The 24,084-nt window shown below is 33.8% G+C and overlaps 1 protein-coding gene across 6 annotated transcripts in view; it reads right to left on the bottom strand.

Moving 5' to 3' along the window:
* The window catches only part of RTTN (rotatin), an 87,674-nt gene that overhangs the window by 41,529 nt on the left and 22,061 nt on the right, over positions 1-24,084 (bottom strand). For all 6 annotated transcript variants that reach the window (XM_068932073.1, XM_068932075.1, XM_068932079.1 and 3 more), the window contains 16 exons: positions 23,517-23,643; positions 21,588-21,713; positions 18,900-19,016; positions 17,066-17,205; positions 16,713-16,884; positions 15,541-15,640; positions 13,541-13,629; positions 11,155-11,272; positions 10,787-10,883; positions 9,890-9,961; positions 9,475-9,663; positions 8,238-8,477; positions 6,563-6,707; positions 3,671-3,825; positions 2,492-2,711; positions 6-134 (listed from right to left, as the gene is read on the bottom strand). In XM_068932073.1, the coding sequence (XP_068788174.1) occupies positions 6-134; positions 2,492-2,711; positions 3,671-3,825; positions 6,563-6,707; positions 8,238-8,477; positions 9,475-9,663; positions 9,890-9,961; positions 10,787-10,883; positions 11,155-11,272; positions 13,541-13,629; positions 15,541-15,640; positions 16,713-16,884; positions 17,066-17,205; positions 18,900-19,016; positions 21,588-21,713; positions 23,517-23,643 (2,236 nt within the window). The remainder of the gene's footprint in view (positions 1-5; positions 135-2,491; positions 2,712-3,670; positions 3,826-6,562; positions 6,708-8,237; positions 8,478-9,474; positions 9,664-9,889; positions 9,962-10,786; positions 10,884-11,154; positions 11,273-13,540; positions 13,630-15,540; positions 15,641-16,712; positions 16,885-17,065; positions 17,206-18,899; positions 19,017-21,587; positions 21,714-23,516; positions 23,644-24,084) is intronic.

Genomic DNA, 24,084 nt, shown 5'->3' with positions numbered 1-24,084 from the left:
CTCACTGCATCCTTGGCTTGAGCCATCATTTCATGGGACAAGTGAAGCAAGCAAAGAACTGTGCTCTTCGTAACACCTTTTCCCATGAAGGACATAGCATTTCCTCCCCATTCAACATAAAATGATGAAATGACCTGGAAGTGGCAGAAAAATTTCATGGTAGCTTTACTCTAAGTAGCGTACACATAAGCACACGCTGTCCTACACACTAATAAATCGTAACTTAAATTCATGGAAAGATGGTAGAGTTTATCAGATACATGTTTTAGACACATTTTAAGAGTTTTTTATTTATGTTATGAGCCACTTGGTCATATATGGTCTTCTTATATGGTTAAACCTTTGAGGTTCAGTGTTTTGTAGCTGGCTGTCATTCAGTTCCTCAGTGTTCTTCTTTTGAAGAATGAACCCTGAAGAGAGACCTGAAAGTATGCATTTTTGACGGAAAAAAATCCATTTGTTGTGCCCAGTTATTTCTATGTTTGGACTTAAAAATACTATTTCTTTTCAAAATTCTGCACTCAAGAAAGAGGGTCAATTTAGATCTTTTATTTGAATTGGAATAAATTCTTTCTACATCAGATCCTAACGAACAGAAATACAGATCAAATAAACTATCTCTGACAATGTAATTAACTATACAAGTTAAGGTGAAAACCGTATAACAAAATATGACCAAAAAAGTATTTTTTTTTACATTACAGTCTTTAGACCTACACTTTTAGATGCATTTTTCTCCGCAAAGCATGGGGACTAAAACCTCTATATTTCTGCTGTTGTTCTTTCTTTCACTGGCCCACTCTATGGGAATCGCTTTCATTCACCCCCGCTCTCCCATCCAAAAAATAAACTTACATTTATTTTCACATTTAGACCAATTAAAACTACATAACTCTTCTGCACATAGCGCTTGTGTATTACCAGCTGCTTTCATTTCAACTGACGTTTCATTATCAATTTGTCTAGTAATAACATTTATTCCATATGAAAACATCTACAGCTTAGTGCCATTTTAGTCTAGATTTCAAACTGAAGAGCTCATCTGATCAAGCAGCTCTAAAATATTTATTTCTATTTCAGAAACTTTCACAATTTAAGACTTTCCCTTAGAACACTATACCTTTGTTTCATCATGAATTTGATTAAAATAATCACCTGTATGCAAGCTTTCCAAATAGTTATCAAGTAGGCATTCACATAATTCAGAATTATAAATGAATTAAAAAACGCATTCTAAGACTGTTTCAAACCTCTAACAAGGCAACAAACAAATTTTACTATTTGAAAGTAAAAATAAAACTTCTAAATGTACCTTACCGTATACCTGTAAAACAATCTATTGGAAGGCCAAATCTATGCTTTTCATACAGTTTTAAGCACCATAAAAAATGGTAACATAACTGAAGAAGGGACATTTCAAAAGATGTAATTTTAGGAGTGAAAATTACTTGTCTACCAAATCCATGGTCTTAAACAAATGGGAACACTGGAAATAAGGGATTCACCAACAACATCTTTAATCATCTCTTTTCTTCTTTCTCTACGTTAATAACCTGCCTAATGAGTTACTGATTTTTTTCCCTTTCACACAAGGTTTTTGCCTTAAGGAGAATATCTTGGATTTCTCTACTTAGCGCTTCGGTTATAAAATGCTATTTTTAATCACGCTTAAAATATTGTCACTTGATGTTACCTCTAAAACAGAGGAGGAAGGCACATACAATATAAGCAATCATTACAAGCAAACATCAGTTTGTTTGCTCTTCACAAAAGCATAGAATAGTTGAGATTGGAAGACAGCTGTGTAGATCACCCGGTTCAACCCCCTGCTCAAACAAGGTCAGCTAAAACAGGATGCCCAGGGCTTTGACCAGTTAGATTTTGAGTATCTTTAAGGATGGAGACCCCGCAACCCCTTTGGGCAACCTGTTCCAGTATTCAACCACTCTCACAATGAAGAAGTGTTTTCTAATGTTCAGACAGAATTTCTTGCAAATTCAATTTGTGCTCATTACCTCTTGTCTTGTCAATGGGCACCACTTGGGCACCACTGAGCTCGGTCTGGCTTCGTCTTCTTTATATGCTCCCTTCAGATATTTATAAACTCTGATAAGACCCTCCCAAGCCTTCTCTTCTCCAGACTAAACAGTCCTAGCTCTCTCAGCCTCTCCTCATATATGAAATGCTGCAGTTCTTTAATCATCATAGTGGCCCTTTTGCACAAAGGCAAATTCACTCCAGTAGGTCCATGTCTTTCTTGTACTCTCTCTTTCTTTTTTTTTTTTTTTTAAAAAAAAAACATACAGACTCACATTATTCAATCTAGTCTTCATTTTCCTGCTATTTACTTAACAGGAAGAAAAACGCCTTTCCCAAACCTTATTCCTAGCGATGATATCCACTAGAAGTGCAGCATAAAAATCCTGTTATGAATTGCATTGTGCTTTACAAGCATTCAGACCAAAAATAAGTAATAACATAAGCTACTTACTTCAAGAAGACCCATTAAATATTTCTTACAAATTACGATAGGTTCAACTGTAGCAGAATATGTACTCCAGTCTGGAAGTGCAGTAACATGAACCATTCCTCGTAGTATTCTTTCCAATGAAGGGAGTCCATAAAAATGTGGTGCATCTGTTAGCCTTAAGCACTGCAGCAGCTTCAGAGCCAGCTCTGTTCTGAAAGAGCCTGCAAGTTCTAAGCCCTCTCTGGGTTAATTGTGAAAAGTAAAAAAGGATCAGTTGTCACTATAACGTTGTTATAACGAATTATTTTACAAGAGGCCAATGCCTCATTTTTCTTCTGTTATTCTGTCAGCCTCAACATCTGAATTAGTAATTACTGCCTCATGCACAGAATAACATGGAAGCAAATCTGACATTTGCCTTCCCTCATGTTCTGAAAGCATAATATCGCATCTTATTATAACAGGAGTGCTTAATCAAAAGGTAGGTATATTTATGTTTATTCTGGTTCAAGATACAAAAGTTGAGAAATATTTCTATCAGTCCAGAATTCAGCTAGAGACAGAACTGGTAAGGATTTCTATGATCAAAATTTAATGAGATGATGATACTGGTTTGAAGAAAGTATCTTTACAAATTGTTCTGTTTCGGCACTTATGTATCATGTCAAGCTGCAGTTTTAATATCTCTTAAAATACACTTGGATGGAAAGATTAAGAGTGGGAAATTATTTTAAAGAAAATAAAAATAGAAATTCATCTTTGTATTTTCGTGACTGGCAGAAAAGGATTGGAATTTCATGGAGGAAGTAGCTGTCCCAACTAACGACTAATGTGTTGAGATACACTTTATTAGGCATAAAAGGAGCTGGATGAACATAAGCATTTGTTGGCATTTCAAATATTCCATTATTTTGTTCCTATAAATAACTGTTAGGAAGTCAACCAAGCTATCAAATTTAATTATTGCTTCTTGAGAAAGTGACCACTGCTGCACACCCTTCTAAGATAATTTCCTAATTTTATTGTGAAAAGCTCTACCAAACTTTGATCTTTAAATCAAGGGGACTATATTTCATATCTACAGTTTTAAATAATTGCGTTACTATGCAATCATATGTAAATTCTGACTGAGATACAGTCCCACTAGATACTATATTCTTCGTTTAGGCAGGGATATGGGCACATCCCTTTACAACGTACCTGTCAGTCACTGACATGGAGCAAAATAGCAATGTGTTAAAAAGACGAATGAGTTCTTTATCCAGTTGCTGCCTGACAGCTGTCTGTATTTCATCTATTGCATCCTGCACTTGGGATTCTGGTCGCACCAGGAGGTCCAAAAGTGAACTTGGCTTCTAGAAGAAAGTAATAAAAATACATTCGCACAATGCAGTATTGACATCCTGTTTCAATACACACACTAAAATCATTTTCCTGTTCATAGCTTATCAATCACAGATCTTATAAATCACGAATTCCATAAAATTTCACTAAGTAGTATTTCTGTAAAAAATACAGTAAAAATTTACTACAATAACCTACTACTTGAATCTACTAAATGGCATAAAATAATGTACTATTCATGTCTTTAAAATCTCCCGGTATTAAGCCATCACACAGTGTATTTTGAATAAGTACAGTACAGAAAATTTGAAGTTACACGCACCAATAACCTGCAACGAAAAAACAGATCACAAAAAACAGAAAACACACAGCAGAAATACTAGTTCAAGATGTACCCTGTACAGCTAAATTGCTTGAAAGACTGAAAAATCACCTGATTTAAAGTTTTTATATGAATATATTGAATGACACAAATTTACAAGAATTTATAGGATTCCCAGTAAGCCACACAGGATTCAGATACTTCAGTTTATAAGTATTAGCAATGAAGACTACTAATACCTATTTGTAAAAGCTTGGATTGTATTTTGAAATTGGAAAAAACGAGTGCATGAAGATTGTACTTAACATAGGCTATCTCTTGTAAGACCATGAACAAACTTACTTTGAGAGCATTGTATTTGAAAAGAACAATACTTTACAACACAAACTTCTAAAACAGAAGCCATCATTATCTTTGGTACTCAGTAATCATTTTTATACAGCAAGATGGGATTATTACAATTGGACAAATATGATAAAAGTTGTTTTATAATACTTTATTTTCTGTTCTTACATTTGGTCATTTCACACTTATCCTAAATGAATGAACAGTATTGGATAAAATGGCGCTCTCAAATGCAAAACACAAGTGTCTAAAAAACTGAAAAGAAAAAAGTTACATTCTTGCAATACTATTCATGCATTTTTTACTATAGCAATTGAACTTTATGCTTATACAATACCTTCCTCAGGGCTGTAAAAGTATTTCACTTACATATATTTTAACCAACTTAAATGAAAAATGACGTGACAGACACTTTCAACGTAAAAATTTATCTTAACTTGCAACTCTTCTTATTCTTAATGAAAGACAGATAACGTACACTTGTATCTCTCTGTCAAGAAAGTTCTGAAACACCTGCATGAAATCTGCAGCCTAAAAAAAACAACCTGTGAATTCCTTCACACCTACCAGTAGTACGATCTTCCTGCAGCAATATTGTAATAACACCAGTAGACTGCCAAATGGGTTTAAAAAACCTCTTTTGTCTCAATAAGTACATGATTCCATTACCTTACCTAAATGATTTCAACTATGTCATCAACAGTAAGCTCCTGTATAGAGAGGATTTATCTTTTAAAAAATACTTATTTCTATCCTTTATATTGCTTTGTGAAAAACAGAGACAGAGAGGACAGTAGTACATTGACAGTGAATTCAATCATTTATCTAAATTACATAAACCTCTAGTACATATAAATGAATAAATTTAATTTCAACTCTTGTATAAAATAATTTATAAATGTATTTGGAGCTTAAGGAACAGAAGGATAAATGACGTTTTTAACAGATACTTAGGAAACGTGTGCTAAAAATAACAGAAACATCTCAAGTGTTTCCAAAACAAAGTTGGAAGCAAAAGAATAGAAAATACGGTTAGAAAAAAAATGATCAGACAATATGCCAAGGTAGGTAGACATAACTGGCAGCTGTCCTTTGCATTAAGCACTTCCCTTTATCCTGTCTTTTGCTAAGATGAGCAGCATAGTAGGAAAAGAAAGCTAAGTGAGCTAAGGCTTTTTCCACATATTCTATTTCCAAATATTCTGTAAGCTTATTCAAAAATGCAGAAATCTGTTACTATTTTACGAACTGCAAAAGAATTTGGTATTACAATTATAATTTTGTTCACTATATTCATAATAGCATAGTCTCAGCACAGGCAAGCAAAATTCCCATGATTTTCCTGGTTCTACATTAAAAAAAAAACAACATAGAAACATACTATAGTAGTAAAAGATAAATACAACTGACTATTCATAATTATAATGCTCTAAAGTATTTACATTCAAGGAAAAGAATATGCCATTACCTCATTCACTATCCTCTTAGTGTTTTAATATTATAAAGAGGGTGACAGAGGAGTGACTGCCATACACAGATTGCAAAGAACAGTTTGGTTAAAATCTTAGGTTTTACAACTTTTACTTACAATCTTTGCATTAATACTATCAAATGGAAAGTTTCAGAATTACATAAAAATGTACAAAAAAAATACAGTGATATTTTTATTCTTGATAGGTTCTCAATACCAATTTTACTATAAACCTACTCCTAAAAACTGCCTGAGGTACACAAAATAAAGCTATCTGGAAAAGTTAGCATGTACAACAGAGGAAACTAAACATATAGGTAGATGTGTGTTAGCAACTGGCAAATGTAACATTTTGCTTTAGAGAAACAATTCATATAACAAACAAAAGAGAAAAGGTAACTCACTCTTGTTCAAAGTTAACTTCTAAAACTGTGTTAACAAAGTTAACACTAAAACTGTAGCACAGACCACAAAGTAACATGTATTAAAACTACAAGCTCTGCTATTTTTTCATCTTGTTGAGAAGTCCTTTTCCTAGAGCAGCTCACCACAAAAATAGGTTACAGTTAGATCATCTTGCAGTCTACAACTAATTTAGGCATATTCTTACCTGCTTATGCAATGTTTTCAGCATCCACTTTAAATCATCTGCTTCCAAACTTGCTCTCTGCTCTCTAAGCAGTTTGTTTAGAAAATTCAGGACATCCACTAAAAGCTTCTCATCCTCAATAGAAGCTGGAAGCACTTGCAGAAACCTGTAATGCAAACAAAAATACAATGCAAACAAAAATACTTTCTTTTACACTTGCAGCACATTAAAGGAGTTTAAGATCACACTCAGTAGGATTGAAGTCACCTGCAAATATGGAATTATCTGTATTAAACCTAAACCGAAAAATACAAACAGGACCACAGACCAAATTTAAAAGAAAAAAAAAAAAAGGTTCATTAGTTATTCAATATTAGCATTTAAACGTAGTATCAAAGACTAACTAGGCATTTTTGACAATTCTTATTTTAAATATAGCAAGCGAAATTCTTATGTTTTGTCATTTTTGTATAAGTAGATAGGCAGATAATAAGCCAATACTAAAAACTAATTTCTTGAGTATATCCAACTATTTCCTGCTGAGTCTTTTGACCTTTTCCTTGTAGTTTTTTTTAGATAATTTTACAATTGTTACTAACGCGGTTTAGGAAGTCATAAATTTCTTCAGGCAGGTGGATGTCCATACCAAACCATCTCTATATTTAGCTAAATCCCAAACTAAAGTGTGGCAAAAATTTACTTGGATTTTGCCAAGAGCGTAACCAATATAATACAGCACTTATATAGTGCACTTCAATAACATCTGTAGCTTAAGGGTGGAAGACAATAAATTACTCTTCCACTCCCTGTCCTAAACACAGCATATAGGGCAAGATTCTCATCGCAAATGTTGAAATCCCAACGTAGAGAGTTGGACAAAAAAAACAAGTTGGGTCTCTTTCTCTGCAGTTATCCAATATAGAATATCCTAAAGCCATTCTAGGATTAAATATACAATTTGTGCTGTAGTTTAGGCAACACTGATTTACCAGAATAGCAACAATCAACACAGGACTTTGCAATTGGAAGTATGTGAACTTACGCTTTGAATCATGTGACTGCAAGCCAGCTCTATCCTGGCTATACAGTCACTATTAGTGAAAAAGTGCACAGGAAATAAAAATCTCCGTTGATAGGTAGCTTATATTCAGATTCACTGCCACACTCACATGTCTTCCAGCTGAGTTGCGTACAGCCAGAACAAAGTTACTTTTGCTTGCACTTAACTACAGCGCTCTTTTAATATTGTTAAAGACTTATTTGCAAACAGATACATGAATTTTAAGAGTAGAAATTACTTCTCTTTTTGCCCTAAAAAAAGTGAAACCACATACAAATTGAACACTCAGAACATCAAGAAATTATTAAAAAAAAAAAAAAAAAAGAAAACCTCTAAACTGAACTTGAACCGAAATAACATACTGACAAAGCCAAGATTAACGGAGATTAATGTTACCTGCCTATCCTATGTTTGCATTCACCTGTCAGCTTCAGTAACCACTTGGAGACACAGTTACCAACGACAGGATCACACACTATTTTCCATGGGACCATTCTGCTTGACTACATGGGTACAAAGCAGTCAGAATCAGAGATGCAGAGGCAATTAATTCCATAAATGTCCTAGTTTTCGTACGTACAGCTTTACAGTTTAAACATCCTACCCTTCATGCATTTTTGCCATCACCGTGCTTACCTGCTTAATGCTCTTTGCCAAACAAAGCTCTTCAAAGTGCTTCCACCAGACCCACAGTTGTATTTTAAAGCAAGTCTGTCATTCAGAACATAAAAACTTAGCCTAGTGACAGCAGCTCTAACATCCCTGTGGGATACTGCCTGAATGATTGAATTAAAACACTCCTGCAGTCCATAGCTTGTGTGTGTTATCTTCAGTATAAGAATATCTTCTGAGGACAGCTTTAGCATGTCTAAAAATCTGAGAAGGCATAAAAGAACAACAGTCAACAGTCAGTATCTTTATTGATTATTTCAGTGATCACCGACACCTTCATATTCTAGTTCAAATAAGAAAACAAACTATAAACTGCCTTACAAATTTATTTTCATTAACTGATCTATCTTTCCACCTTTTTTTAAATACTTAAATCCCGAGCTCTTCGTTTGTTTGTTCAAAAGACGGCTCCTACTGGAAGCTGGTATTTACATGGATGGTAATGAACTTTTCTTCCATGCTGTTGCAGTTGGCCAGTTAGACGTACTACTTCTTTTTAAGAAATCACTTTTTTTTGACTTGAGGGAACTTAAAACTGTAATGAAAGTATTGCAAAGTTTTCCATGGCCCAGAACCATATCGCTTACTAATAAAAATTGCAGGACCTCTTAAAGGACAGAAACAAAATATGTAAAAGAAAAGTCATCAAGATGGGAAGAGATATAGAAACAAACATTTTAGTCCTATTAAATGAAGAATTCTGTATATAGAATACTCTAGAGAAATCACGCATAATCAAAAGATAATCAAAAGATGTGAAGGGAAGTTTCTTGATTATCTACCATAATTACCATTAAAAGTCGTAATTCTATGGAATTTACAGTCCTAAAGTATAAGCCATGCAACAACTGAGCGGAAAAAACGCAGCTCCTTAGCAAAAAAACAACAATAACAAAAAAACAATAAACACAAGATGATGAGTTTCCTGTTGTTTAATTCTGTCTGAAAGGCGTCTGACCATCAGTACAAGCTGGATCAAGTTCTAGACTTCACGTGAAGGTGCAATTTAGGTAAAACATTAGCCCTTGACATCGCATCTACAAAATTCTGGGCTGTGATCCTTTACATTTAAAAGAGACAGTGTTCTCAAATCACAAACAGCTTCAACTGCAACTTTGAAGTTGAAAAGCTATTTAACCCTGAAGGACCATTAATATCATTGAAGTATGTTAGGATTTAAATTCAAGATAAAATGCCTTACGTTTCTGCTTCCTTCTCATAATTTCCCAGTTGCAACAGGTTTTCAATCCCATGATACCATGAGAGATTCCAAGCTATCTTAAGCATATCTGACACAGGCTTCATAGACAAGCAGTCAGAAGACAATGGCATAACAACAGAATTGGGGCTAACAGCATGATGAGCAGTGATTCTGACTGGAAGATGATACCTTAAAAAAAATATATTGAAATACTCAGTTGGAACAAGATTTTTACATTTGCAAATAAAGTTTTTGAAACTTTATTTTCAAAGTCTTGGAGGAAAAAGAAACTTCAAATTTTTAAAATACAGACATTTTATTTTTAACATAAAATGCATCCCCTTTTTCTCCCGTTTCTATCCTTCAGGATTGACAGCACAGAGAAAGAAGCAAAGTTAACCACAAAAAAGCATACCGTCTAACAACAGCAACAGGCAAACTGAAGGAAGGTAGGTCAGAATCATTACCATATGATATGCCATCAGCCCTGCAAGAAAAAGATTAAGCTATAGTTACTACTTGCTAATTTAAACCTTGTTTTTCTACTAACGCTCCTATTTCTTCATTATTCAGATATAGCCATATTTTTTTCCTCCAGCTAGTTCTTTAGTAACCTACTGATGAATACATTTGTATTAGTAAATGTTTGCTCATGATTATGCAATATTAAGGTATTTCTTAGATTACACATATAAAAAATACTTGCTGCAAATATACTGCACATAAAAATGAAATTAAAGATGACTTCTCAAAGCACGTGGCTGTTTAACTTTCCTTTAGAGAAGAAAGAGGCATCGTAACTCTTTTCAGGACGTTTCACATGCGTGAATTCTAACAACATATTTTTTTCTGAATTATATGCAAATTTCAAATAATAAAATCTGAAATGCTCTTCATAACCTGAAGTCTTTTATGAAAAGGACAACTCCTACCTACACCTAAAACCCAGAGCAAATGGGAGAATTCTTACTAAGAAAAAAAAGAGGAGAGACCAGACCTACAGCTTTTTATCTGATTAGTGTACTTCCTATTTATGGAAAGGTGTCAGAGAGCAACAGGGGATTTTTGAAAACGAAAGTCAAGAGAAGTAACAATGAATGATGAAGCATTTATGCTGTAATAGTACATCAGGAAAACTTGTAGAACATGCAGCGTAAACAATTTGTTTAGCCTACACAAACAGATAATTCATACAATTTTGGAAGCATACAACTTTTAGCAATCATTTGTTTGGGTATATATAAACTGACTTTCATGAAAACCTAACATTTTGAGTAGAGACATATAATTAAACAACTGTGGCTTTTCATACCATGTTTCTTGTCTTGCTACTTCATCAAACAACAGAAGACAAAGCAATACTGTCGTTTCAGTTAGAACAGCACAATCATTTTGGAATATCAGGGAAACTGAATAAAATAAAGATATTTAAAACATATGTTAGGAAAACACGGATATTTAATAGAAGGACACTAGTTAAACACTGCTCGTTTCTACAGTCATTTTGCCAACATCTTCAACAGAGTCCACTCCCTGGGTAACACTAGCAAACAATGATTTTTCTTTTAAATATTAAGGACTCTGAAGAGACCCACGGTTCTAGAGAAGGCTTTTGGTTAATGTTTCACGTATGTTCTTTCTACCCCCACACTAAAATAAAAATAGAAATAAAATCTCTACCTCTGAATAACACAAGCAGGAAGGATGACTGCTGTGCTAGGGACAAACGAACAACTGGATCAGCATATGCAAGTTTCCGTAAAAGTGTTAGATATGGTAACACTATGCATTCCATGACCTGCAGGACCATAAAATTATTAAATATAAATATCAATTAGATCGATCTGTTGTGGGATGCTTAATACAAACTTTCATGCTATGAACCAATATATTCTGCTATTTGTAGCAGAGAAGGCTAGAACTTTCTTAGACAGCTACATTTTATCCAGGGGGTTACATCACATTCATTTGAAAATATTTAATCACTTCTGGTTTTCTTAGTAGTCAGTAGTAATTTTATTGGCCTCTGGTCTTGTAACGCATTTATAACACTCACTTCCAAAATACATATTTTGGAAAATATGCAAGCACCTACACAAGCACATACGTGAGATAAAGGATTTCCAAAAATAAATAAATATTTATACTCATACACCCTTATTCATTTTTGGATGCAAATAGCTATACTGTATCAGATTAACTTCCTGGGTCCCAATCTTTCAGATGGAGAAACCTCAGAAATGGAAGCAGTTTGCTCAGCATTGAAATATCAGTGAATGGCCAAAAATAGGACCAAGTCACTGCTCCTTAGAACGGGAAGACAGTATGTCTTTCAAAGACTATTATACACACTGCACCATTACTTTGGTTGCCTGAAGTTCTACGTTTAAATTTTCTTTTGTTAACTCTGTCATCAAATTGAGTTCCGTCCGATTTTCTATAGATAATAGCCATGCTTATTTTAGAATGGAAAGAGGAATCTTTTGCAGGGCTATATTTATAACCTTATTTAAACTGTGCTTCTTCCCCTCTACTACATCGTTCATCCTTCTCTTCACAGCGATTTCCCAAAGAACATGCAAGTTTTTCCTTCTGTGATGATTTTAGAATGAAATTAAGAATTCTTGAGTTTGATAGGAGAATGAGATTCTGGGCTATATTCCCTCAGGATAGCAACCCAAAGACTAGTTTACATAATCGTATCTACATGCTCTTTCTCTGACCTGATGAAACTAGCATCATCTTATTTTCCGACTCAATTACATCAGACAAGAGGTAAGCAGTGCTACCACTTCATTTATATCTAGCCTGGTGGTTTGCTAACTTTCTCGGTAAAGGGGTCTGAATTATCAGAGCTTGAGGAAGCTAGAGATGTGAATTTTGCTGGCTGTATTTAAGTAATAGGAATAAGGATGGTGTAAAATAAGTATTTTACAGAAGAGACATAGCAGAGCGTTTCATATCTGAACCTTTTATCCATCAACACAGAGTTGACTGACGAATTTCTGAATATTAGAAGAAGTGGAATGTCATATACAACTGTCAGCTCAGCCTCTCCTGCTGACTTATGTTAAACCACTGCTTGTTCGATACGGCCAATTTTAGATTTCTTCTCTAAAAACTCATTAGCTTTCCCCATGTATAATATAAATACCCTATCTAGCACAAAGATCCTGCACTCCAGAAGGCTCATATACAAAAGAAAGGTGCCTAAGCCCTAGCGCCAGGGACAGCCGTGGTCCCTTTCAGGATTAAGTTACGAATCATAAAGGACTAAAACCCTAGATTCTTGTCTGGCTATGAAGGATCTGTTTAAGGTAACATATTTTCCATGCTTGTATTTCTGTATAACTATGCTAATACCTACTCACTAGCCAAAACAAAAAAAATAGAGATTTACAGATGTACTCATATTCTAGCTTCGAACTTGACTAGAGATCCCTTAAAGCTGCTGGGATAAAATAATCTTAGATACTGACAATCAGGGAAAAAAAAAAATCATTACCAAAGAAGAGTGGCATAACTCTTCCTAATTTTGACAAGTAGGAACAATTCCACAAGATGTCAAGCAGTTCTATTCTCTTTTGCATTTTTTGAAAGTCATTACCATTTAAAAATTCTCATGGGATCTTAACATATTTCAAGGTCTGGACTTTTGGATTACTATACTGATATTATTCAAGCAAATTAAGAAATACAGAAAAAAAAAATCATCCAGTGAAGTGACACTGAGTAACTTACAGCCTAAATTAGCTTGCATACAATGATTTGAAATAATGAAGGCTCTGGCTATCATATTTCAGAACCATACTACCAAACACAATTAGTTCTATGACCAGCTATTATCACAGGTAGCTAAACCAATCTTTTTTCATTAACAGAATCTTAGCATAATCAAAAGTGAAATAAACTAAATACATACTGGGATTACAAATGCTACTAAACATTTGTATCCTGTGCAGAATCAATGCAGTAAGAAGATCAGTATTATAAATACACAAAAAAGCAATTATACTACCACCACGCTGCACGACATTTGCAGAAGAACTCGTGCCAGTATGTTTACCTTGCCATCCAGATGTATACATTCATTCAGGTAAGCCAGAATCTTTTCTATTATACCCAACTTTTTCACTATATCATGCATTTTGGTATCTGTAAGAAAAAAAACATACCTATACTAAGAACCTCTGGTTCCACATTAAACTTCTTACTGAGCAATCACGAATTTGTGCTGTTGAAAGCAACAGTTCCCCAAATTGCTAATAAACACAGCAAGTTCAGGCACTAACAATGCAAGCCTCCCTAGAGTCTTGTCCAGATTCCTTTAGCTAACCCATCCCCCGGAAACACTACAAAAGATAAATATTAAACTTGTCTTTCTAAAAAACTTAACAATAGCTGTGCAATTTGGAACAATAGTCTTAGATAGAGATGTCTGCCTAACAAGCGAAAAAGACCGAAGATGCTCATACTACAAAACAGTCATCACAGGACAAATTTTAGCCAATAATCTCTAAGCCTAAAAATAATAATAATAAATCTCCATTTCATATGCAATTATCTGATTATACTCGCCTCTTAAATACTATTATTAAACAATCTAAATATCTTCCCAAAAATCTTTATGATCCACATCTACATCCACCCCAGTATAACTCAAATCCTGGCCACTCAGGATTTCACTTTTAATATTTAAAGTCTTCAACAGTTTAATATGCAACTAAAAATGATATTAAAAGATATCAATCATGAATCTGTCAATGAATTAAATTATTTTCCAATGAAGTCATCATTCAGAACATCTGGTTCACAAATGTTTAACGATAACAAAAAAACCAGTAAACTGTTTGGGTTAGTGATTCTTCATATGAAGTTTGTTCTGATAAAACAGCTACGTTTCTCCTTTGTAATTTCATCCTATCCTAGATTCCAAATTATTTTTTTGTCATCTGAAAACTGCAGCAGCCATAGCTAAATGTATTTTACAGGACATAGGAGACAATTCTTCATTTCTGTGTTTTTTCTAACAAGAAAAACCCTTATTTTAATATTGTCTAAGAACTCATCTTTTCACAATGAAAAAACTATGCTCTATCATTACGGTTTGTGTGACTTGAACAAAATGTATGCTTGAACCAGAGTTTGAGTAGGCAGAGTACAGACCTCCAGGTTTGAAATTCCCCAGCTACGGTCCCGCATTGAGCCAAGTAATGCGCTATTCAGGACTACGCACTTGCATCAAATATTCTTTCTTTATCAGAATTCATTATTTTTCCCACGTGAGCATCACAATTATAAAAAACTGTGATGCAAATGTATGATCAGTTACTTAAATTAAATCATAAGGTGTATAAAATGGAACAGCTTCCCAGCAACATACTAGATTTAAGTACCACAGGGAGCCTGCATCTTCATATTGAAAGTAAGTATAACGATGGAAGCTTATCTTGAGTTTACTGAACTCTCATTCACACAAATGACATTTAGAATCACTTTAACTGTGGTTACTACTCAGGCTAACTTAAAATGGAAGAAGAAATTCAGGAAGCTAGAAGAAACTCTTCACTAAGTGTAAAACCCCCTTCACTAGCTTGCATAATCTAAGAATTGACTTTCTTACCTGAAACACAATACCACCGAAAATATGTATATATTTTCTAATGATCATCGCCTCCCTTACTCAAGATCAAAGTAGCTGAGTTGGCAATAGGAAAAATTTGAAGCATCATTAGTTCTAACATACATCAAAAAATGTTAAACATTAAAATGGAGAAGCAGAAAAAAAGTTACAGAGCTTACACAATTAAGCTTACTCCTCTGTTACGTAGAGGAGTTCTTTTCCACAGTAAGAAACTATTCCTTGTTCTTGAGTACAATAACAACAAATAACTAAGTTCTGATTTGGAATGCCATTTTATCCACAATAACGTTGCATTCTGGTCCAATGACCTATGTAATATCTACACAAAATAAAGGCACCCTTAGTAGAAACACACACAAAACAGTCAAGTTATACAGTCATTGATGATCAGCCGATGAATAAAAAGTTTCTAAAAACTTTACCTTGTAAAATTATAGCTAGCTGTTCAGCTGCAGACTTTCGTAGAATGAGGTCAACAGCATCAGAAGTCAAGATATCATACAGTTTTTCAACAGTTTCTGCCTAAAAGTAAAACCATATTTAGATTTACATACAGTATGCTATTGTGAAACAAAACAACTAGCCAAATCTCATAACAAAGAGCAGAAAATGAAAGGATTTCTACTAGAATGTATTTGATTAAATTCCACATGTACATAATAAGAACGGAAAGTTATAACCTTTCTGTAAGAAATCTCTAATAATTCCTGGGATACATAAGAAGAGGATAGTTTCTAGGACACAACAGATGGAAGCAGACTTCTAACCAATAATGCTCAGTTTATGCAGGATTACAGATAGCTCAAAGCTACACAGAAATGCTGTAATACGCTTCTAACTCAGTGAAGAGGAGTGCATTTTAACAGCAGCAGGGTTAGAACAATTAAAATAATCCTGAAATCACATATAGATTTCAGATCCTAAGTTCTTGGGGCATGTAGGGGAAGGGTATAAATCAAGCGTACAATGCCTGGTCAGAATTTTGTCAGAGGGGAAGCATCTTTTTTTTTTTTTTTTTACTGTATTGTTAACCTGAAAGTGTTGAGTGTAATAGAGAAAGGAGAATGGAGCAGAGGTGGTAAGAAAATAGCCTAGCTGACTGAATAAAAAGATAACTTCACCCACTGGTAAAACACTTGTGATTTGTTTTCATTCTGAAGAATACTAACAAAACACAGACAAAAGTTTGTAATGTATCTTGGAATATTTTACGTTAAAAATTCTTTGTGGCTGTTTCAATAAGAAGGGATTCTGAGTAAAAAGATTCTTAGTTTGAGAAAAATCAGATTCTACCCATGCACAATTAAATTGCTGTAAGCACAGCTGGCCTGTATTGTCTGTAGTTAAGCCTACGTCTCACCGTTACCTTATCTGCAGAGAGAAAAAAAGAAGAATAAATTCTTCTCTTATTCATTGTTGCATCTTGTAATGTGAAAACTACTGTTAAAAGTTCACATAGAGAAAATATATCACAGGAATTTTTTTATGATATAAGCCAATTTGTATGAAATATTGCAATCTTCAGAAAATGGTAGGTTCCTGCACAGGCGGAAAAGAGTTGAGGAAAGAGCATATTTAGACACATTTTATTCACCTTAAATACTGATTCTGTTTTATCATCCAATTTCAGCTCAATAGTTCTTTCTATAATAAACAAGTTTGAAACGCTGGACAACACACTACCATGCAGATGTGGGCGTTTCAGGCTGGCCCCTTCTTCATTCAGAAGATGGAATGATAAATGTTTAAGTGCTACAGAACGAACCCTAAAGGAGTAAATGATTAAAATAAATATACAAAGTCCTCATACTGGAAAACTTTAGATTTGCAGTTAAACATTAATTAGGTCATACAATTTATATTGTGGAAAAAGAAACAAAGTACTCAAAGCAGTATTGATTAATCTGCCTTTTAAGTCAACGCACTGTACTACAGGATATTACTCACAACTGCTTTTTTGAGAAAAGAAGACGCAGAGCTGCCCGTAGTCTAGTCGTTTTAGGGAGAATACCCTCTCCTTTGTCAGAGGTTGTTTCACTCAAAGTGAGGATGCAGTTACCTAACATATCTTTTGTATCAGCATAACCCTAAAAAAAATTTTAAAAACCCAAATCAAACAAATAGCTTAATAATTAGCAAACTAGACAATGTAATTCCCCTTTATTTTTTCATTTTCAGGAATGGGGGGGGAGAAGGGAGTAGCACCAAAAATGCAGTAAGTATAAAACCGGATATTCAGTTTCTGCAGATTGAAATTTCTCCATGAAAATAACAATAATAATAATAAAAAGTCCTACTTTTGTTTTTGTTTTGTTTTATTGTCCTGGCTATTCTTTTTAGATATCTAGTTAAAGCATTTACATTTATGACCAAGACAAACCAGAATCAGTTATATAAAGTATTGATACCACAACCATTTAAACAACATACCAAAACAAAACACATTTGGTATGCACTGCATGAAGATAGGCTTCCAGCAAGCTCTGCTCAAGTATCTACTATATGTAGCTCACTACAAGCCATCGTAGAGAGAAAACTATTTTTCGGAAAAATGAGAGTAGGAAAAGTTCTCTCTCTCACATGTTTAACCTATAGCTTATATCAACCACTTACCTACCTACGTAATCTTAAGTATCAATAGAAATACAACATAAGATACGTATGTGGGTAACACAGGAAAGCCAGTATTATTTTAGAGCTCTTTCTCTCCCAGTAAGCTCTCTCATACCACTTTTGGCTCTCACAGTCCATTTCCTCCACAATGGCATAGAAGGTTTTCTTGACTGATCCTTTTATTTCATGAACCATCCTGTTTGCAATTCTGCCCCATTTTTGCTTTGATTTACACACTTTACTTTGAGGTTTAAAATCTACAAGCACTTTTTTCAAGTCATGCTAGTACAGAGGTACAGGCAATCTATATGAATAAACGGTTAACAACATGAACAAGTAGGAATAATTAGCATAAGTGATATTTTTGGAGAAGGAGTGTGACAGAGAAGAAAAAAGGTGACAAAAAGTATGCCTGGACATACCAGTCAAATTAAAAAAAAAAGAAAAAAAAAAGAAAAAAAAAAAGGAGAACTGTATGGCAAAAAGCAGGAAGACCCAGATAAGTTCAGCAAGATATCTATCAGGAAGACCATAGGCAGACAGCAGATGGGAAACCTCTAGCACTAGAGAAAAAGCATTAAAAAACTTGGATGGAGCAACTACTATAAAAAAAAAAAAAAGACTGAGACTCAGGTCTACGCATAATATTGACTATTGACACTTCTAATAAATGGGAAGAAAACTGAGAACATCAAAATAAGCAGTACATATAGCTTAGCTAGTTATCTAACACATACTTGATCTGAAAACTGCATAATCACAGAGGAGCTATATATGTTCAAATTTAAGAATCGGAAGAAGAAGAAATAGTCCAATAACTAGACACCAATTTGAAACAGCATGCAGTATGTTTCAAACTATACTTGGATTTTTCCAATTATATCCCAAAACAATTTAAGAGCTGGTCAGTTTTTGTTAACAACTGTAATTTCCACTATAACCCTCCAGAATTTCAGATCCTAATATTACCGGGCTAAATTTGTTTACAAAACTAAAAGGAGTAACTTTGACAGGCAATAGGACCCATATAAAACATTTCTCCACCTGACAACTGATAAAGTAAGCCTGTAGATATACTAACTGCTAATCTATTTTCCAGCGTTGCTGTTCATGTAATTGCATATCTCATACACTAAATTGCGTATCTCATACATAACAGCACAGGTACCTGTAAAACAGGAATGATGGGATAGAGGGCCTCAATAAACTTGTTCCAAGTCAATACCGTCATTACTAATCGTCCCTGCAGTAGGTACATCAGAATGGACTTGGCAGCAGAATTCACCTGCTCAGTAACAACAAAATAATAAAAAAGATGTGACAGCCTAAGTGTCTAAGTCAGTTTGTCAATATTGTAATATAAAACTCTATCCTTGAATTTTAAACAAACATGGCTCAAAGGGAAAGGTTCCATGAACAGAATATAGTTCCAAGAACATTACTTTTAAATTGTCACACTAAATATTAAGTTGCAGAAAGGCTTGTCAGAGAAAACACAAAAACAGTTCTTTTAGCAGCACAGATTACTGGAATTTAAAGCCTCTAAGCTCAGGGTAATAATAAAAAAGTGAAATACCAGAGATTCACCACAAGGTTACCTATCTATAAAATATATCATTAATTTATCTTCACAGCCTTACGTAGATGACTTTGGAGAGTGTAAATCCTCTCCAGATTACCAAGGCAGTAATGAGTCTAAGCATATGATGTGACAGTGGTGAAACGTTACCTTTCAAGTTGGAATTGTAATATACCATGAGTACTGGAGTTTTTTGTGTGTGTTTTTTTTCAATGGGAGAATGTGTCTGAACTTTGTTTAGCTTTAAAACAAACAAATAAGCAAACAAACACTTAAGGACAGGTCTCAGTGCCTTTTTACCCAAACATTTTCATCTCAGAACTCTAGTTTTTATTTATTTATTTTACAAATAACAATGAATTTTTCTGAAACAAAAAATTATTATCAGTTGGCCTCTCTGTCCTCCAGGTAAAACAAATTCTGTTTCTTTTTTTTTCCTGACTATACATTTCTGGGACATTTAAGTCTCAATCTTTATGATGTATTTCTGGAGGTACAGAAAGATAAAAGACTCAAAACCTGCTACACGGCCATTTTACTTTCCTGAGGCAAACAGTCAAATTAAGAAGGTTATCAAAAATTTCAAATTGTACATAAATTCCTTTGCAGTTCTGCATCAAAAAGACAAAAAAGTATGTGATATAGTATTCCCTACAGTCACCAATGTATGTTGAAAGTGTTTTCAAGCTACAAATAATCATTGCTATAAAGGTAACAGAGAAAAAAAAGCTTCCAAGAATTATTTTTCCTTGTGTTGTACAAAACAAAACAAAATCTATCCTTAGCTGCTAAAAAATTGCATTTTATACCAGAACTAAACATTCTCTCACTCCAAGCAACAAGAACAGCCTTTCAGAGTCTCATTCTAGCTTAACTCTAAGAGTTGGGATTTTTAAAAACATATGGTAAATCTTAAACCCAACACTGGGACACAAGATTCTTCTCAGTTTCTTCTCAATGTCACAGACCTGAAAGACTAAACTGATGTTTAATGATTACTTAAATAGCAGATATACTTCCAAACAGTAGAAAGAGTAAGCCTAGCCATGCCCTGAATTATATACATGGTTAGGAGAAGGACAACCATGCCATATAAGGTAAAGAGGGCAACATGAAATCGTTCCTATAAACGAGCATTCTCCATGACAATATTTTTTTTAATTAAATATCATTTGATATGCTTGACCAATAACCGAAAGAGAAAACTGGCAGCCTTTTCAGTAAGGCATCCAAGTAAGCAGTCAATCAAAATTAACACTTTCCTTAGTAAAGATAAATTATATACAAACTACTAACATACACACACATATCAAACACTTTATTTCTCCTTTGAAAATGTTAATCTCTGAAAAATTCTTCCAAATGGAATTGAACACAATGTTATGTTAAAAGTCCCAAACTCACTTCATCAAACAAGTAAAACTGAACACTTGGATATTTTTCAGAAACAAAATTAAATTGCAACATATCTGTACAACAACAGCTATATAACCCTTTAAAAAACAAAAAATAAATAAAAAATAACTCCCACCCCAAATCTGTCAATCACTCTTCTTTCACCTCTGACTCTAGGGACCTTGTAGATCAGCTATAAAGTAGTTACAAATAACCTGAATCATTTTTTTTCCCCTCAGAAGTCCTCACGTAGCTTTAAATGTAACCTAAGAAATGAGTGGATATACATTAAGCATTCGTACATATAAATGAACTCAATAACTGCAAACATATCCTACTTACTTCTGTAATACTATACTATGTTTTTATAATACATAAATAAAAACATAGATGTGTTTGTAGTCATGAAAAAAACATTTTTATAGCAAAAACGTTGCAGATTTAAAACGTCTCTTTGATCCTTAGCTACTGCACACATTTCAGGGGTCATCCCAACTTTGCAACGAATGAGACTTCATGTTTGTCATAAATGTAAAGCATCATGCATACTATTTTGTCATATGTACGTTAGTAGGGCTGAATATATCACAGGAAAAGGTTTAAAAAAATTCACAGCTTATTTTGTTTTCCTTTTGTCTTTACTTCACTGAATAGCATCCTACTTATAGGACACTGTACATATCATATAGGACTCACAGGACACTGAATACATCATAAGTAAATCCTTCAATTTACTAGAACTTCACTGTTTGCATAGCTTTTCTATATATAGGAAACTGCATGTAATCTAAACTTCAGGTAAGCCTCAAACCATCACGGAAAATATTAAGACCTATTTTGGTGCATGCAAATCAACTTATAAATATAGCTTAAACACAGTACCTCATTTCTATTTTCCTGAAGGCCAAATGTAGAGATTTCATATAAAACTTTTGGATGAAGAAGAAAATGTACTCCATGGCAGATTGAAGAAACAGGTTTAGCAACATTATGAACACCTAAACAGTCCTTCAGTGAAAAGGAAAGATGGTTAATTTTAAAATTCAAGACAGTCTCCTCTACTACATTTGGTTTTATAGATTGCCAGAAGTCGTCACCCAGTGAAAAGCAGCTAGGAAGACTACAATTCTGAAAGCTAAACATTTTGGTACTTAAACGAACACCACTTTTTTTTTTTTCTTTGTACATCACTTACTAAAAATTCCAGTTGCTACACAGACTAAGAAAGGGAAAATCATTTGTTTTAATTTTGAAAAATAGTAAGAATAAATCAGACAAACTTTATATACCGTTCAGTATTACATTAAAATAAGCAAAACTGAAAACAGGCAGGTATAATCTTACAAAAACATACAGGTGTCAGTTGGTAGAGGTAGTTGCTTTTTTGTGAAAGACTAGTTCAGATATCTTTTCATATTAGTGAACTGCACCATAAGTAAAAATGAAGTTTAACTGATACCCATGACACAAAATAAGAATGACAAGCCATTATGATATCGAAAAACTAGAAGTTAAGTTTAGCTAGGTCTGTAGCTATTCAGAAAAGCTTTGTTAGGCCTATTCTGGAAAGTACATGTTGGGCTCAAGAACGGACAGAAGGAAGAGTGATGATATTTAATTTAAGCAGAACATTGTAGATAGGCCTCAAGGAGCATCTTTATTCTGCCGGATTAGAAGTCTGTATTTCAATGGCAACTTTGGTAACTTTTAGGAGGCTTAATCACACACCAGAACTTCATTATACTAAATGCTATTTGTACAGAGAACAAACATGAGAGCCTTATTGCAACAAAATTAAAGTCCGAGGCGTATTTAAGTGATTTCCAATGAGTTTTCAAGAAAACTAATGCCTGTTTAACTGCTGGCCTTGAAACATGCCCTGTAAACTTTCTATTTCATGCTATACCACACGCAGCAATGATTCCACAGGCTAAATTAAATCTCAGTGACATACATACAATGAGTTCTTCTGATGGAATTCCATAAATGAAAATGATTGCAAGGCAGTACACAACTCAGCTGATAAAAAAGGAATCTGCTATCTTACATCACTTGGTTTTGAAGAGCTAACTTTTGCAGAATGGTAGAGGTGGTAATTATTCCGAGCAAATATTACTGGGTAGTCAGTCTAACAGCCAGGAACGACAGTGTCCTATTCATTATTATAGAGCATAGTCGTATTTTCAGGAAGCTCACCTTCTTTATCTCTTGGGCTATCTTTATAAATAACTTATGAACATGGATCGAAAAAATATACATACAAAACTAAAAAAAGACTTCAAGGTTTTAAAACTTTCAGAATAGGAATATAAAAGGACTGACTTGCTCTCAAATACTCTGTAAACATACATAAACAGGAAAAAGAGCCATTTTTATTTCAGATTTTTTATAAAGTTTAAACAATTGAAATAGAGTTTAGATAAAAGCATATATTCTCAAAGTGTCTGTATTTTATTGGTATTTTGTTGTGTCTTTTTGCTTTCCTTCAGTAAACATCCTTGCAGAAAGCAGTCAAATCAAAATGATTGCATGCTCAGGTATTAAAAAAAAAAAAAAAGAAAAAAAAACAAGGAAAGTGAAAAGCTGCTAAGAAGAGAATAGAATTAGGGCAATCTCATTTCAGCAGAAAAGCAAAACTGAATGCTTGGATTACAAATAAAAATAAATAAAAATGCAAGCAAAGCCCAGCCCTGTGTGGATCTCAGTTTATAGCGTGGTAAATAGATTTTTCTGTAAAAATGCTCTTAACTAACGACACTAGAATATATATGCTTTAATATTTAGCATAACACCAAAAGTGTTAGTTCTAACCTTAACTACTTCCAAACAGCAGCGATAGGCTTCAGTTTTTATGTTCAGCAAAGGATGAGACAATAGACGGAGAAGCACCTTCTGACTCTTAGCCTGGAGCAATGGGTTAGCCTGGGCAGACTTCCAACTGAAAAGGAAATATAGTTAAATTCACACAAAAAGATTAAGTTAGGTTTGTTGTACATAAGGAATGTAATTTTCTGAAAGTATTCAAAGATATCTACATAAAATTTTCATGTTAAATTTCATGATAATCTTTTAAAAATACTTAAGTTGTACTGAAAGGAACGAGGCTTACCAGACAGCAGTTCAGAGATCACCATATATTCATCAAAATTGTAATTATCAATCATTTTATTTATACAAATTGCACTTGTTTTACAAGGATCTAACAAAGACTATAGCTTTTCAAACTCTCTGGTAGAAATTAGGAACCTAATAAATATGCATGTTTATCTGAATATCACATTCTATAGAGCTTCAGTGGGCTCTATAGATCATGTACATGATTATAAAAAAATTCTATGCTTTCAAAATATTTTCCTTGTAGAGGTAACACTTACAATAC

Source organism: Struthio camelus, chromosome 2 (assembly GCF_040807025.1).
Source record: "Struthio camelus isolate bStrCam1 chromosome 2, bStrCam1.hap1, whole genome shotgun sequence".
Classification (NCBI taxonomy): domain Eukaryota; kingdom Metazoa; phylum Chordata; class Aves; order Struthioniformes; family Struthionidae; genus Struthio; species Struthio camelus.
Note: the sequence above shows the minus strand (reverse complement) of the source record. Positions and strands in the feature narration are given on the sequence as shown.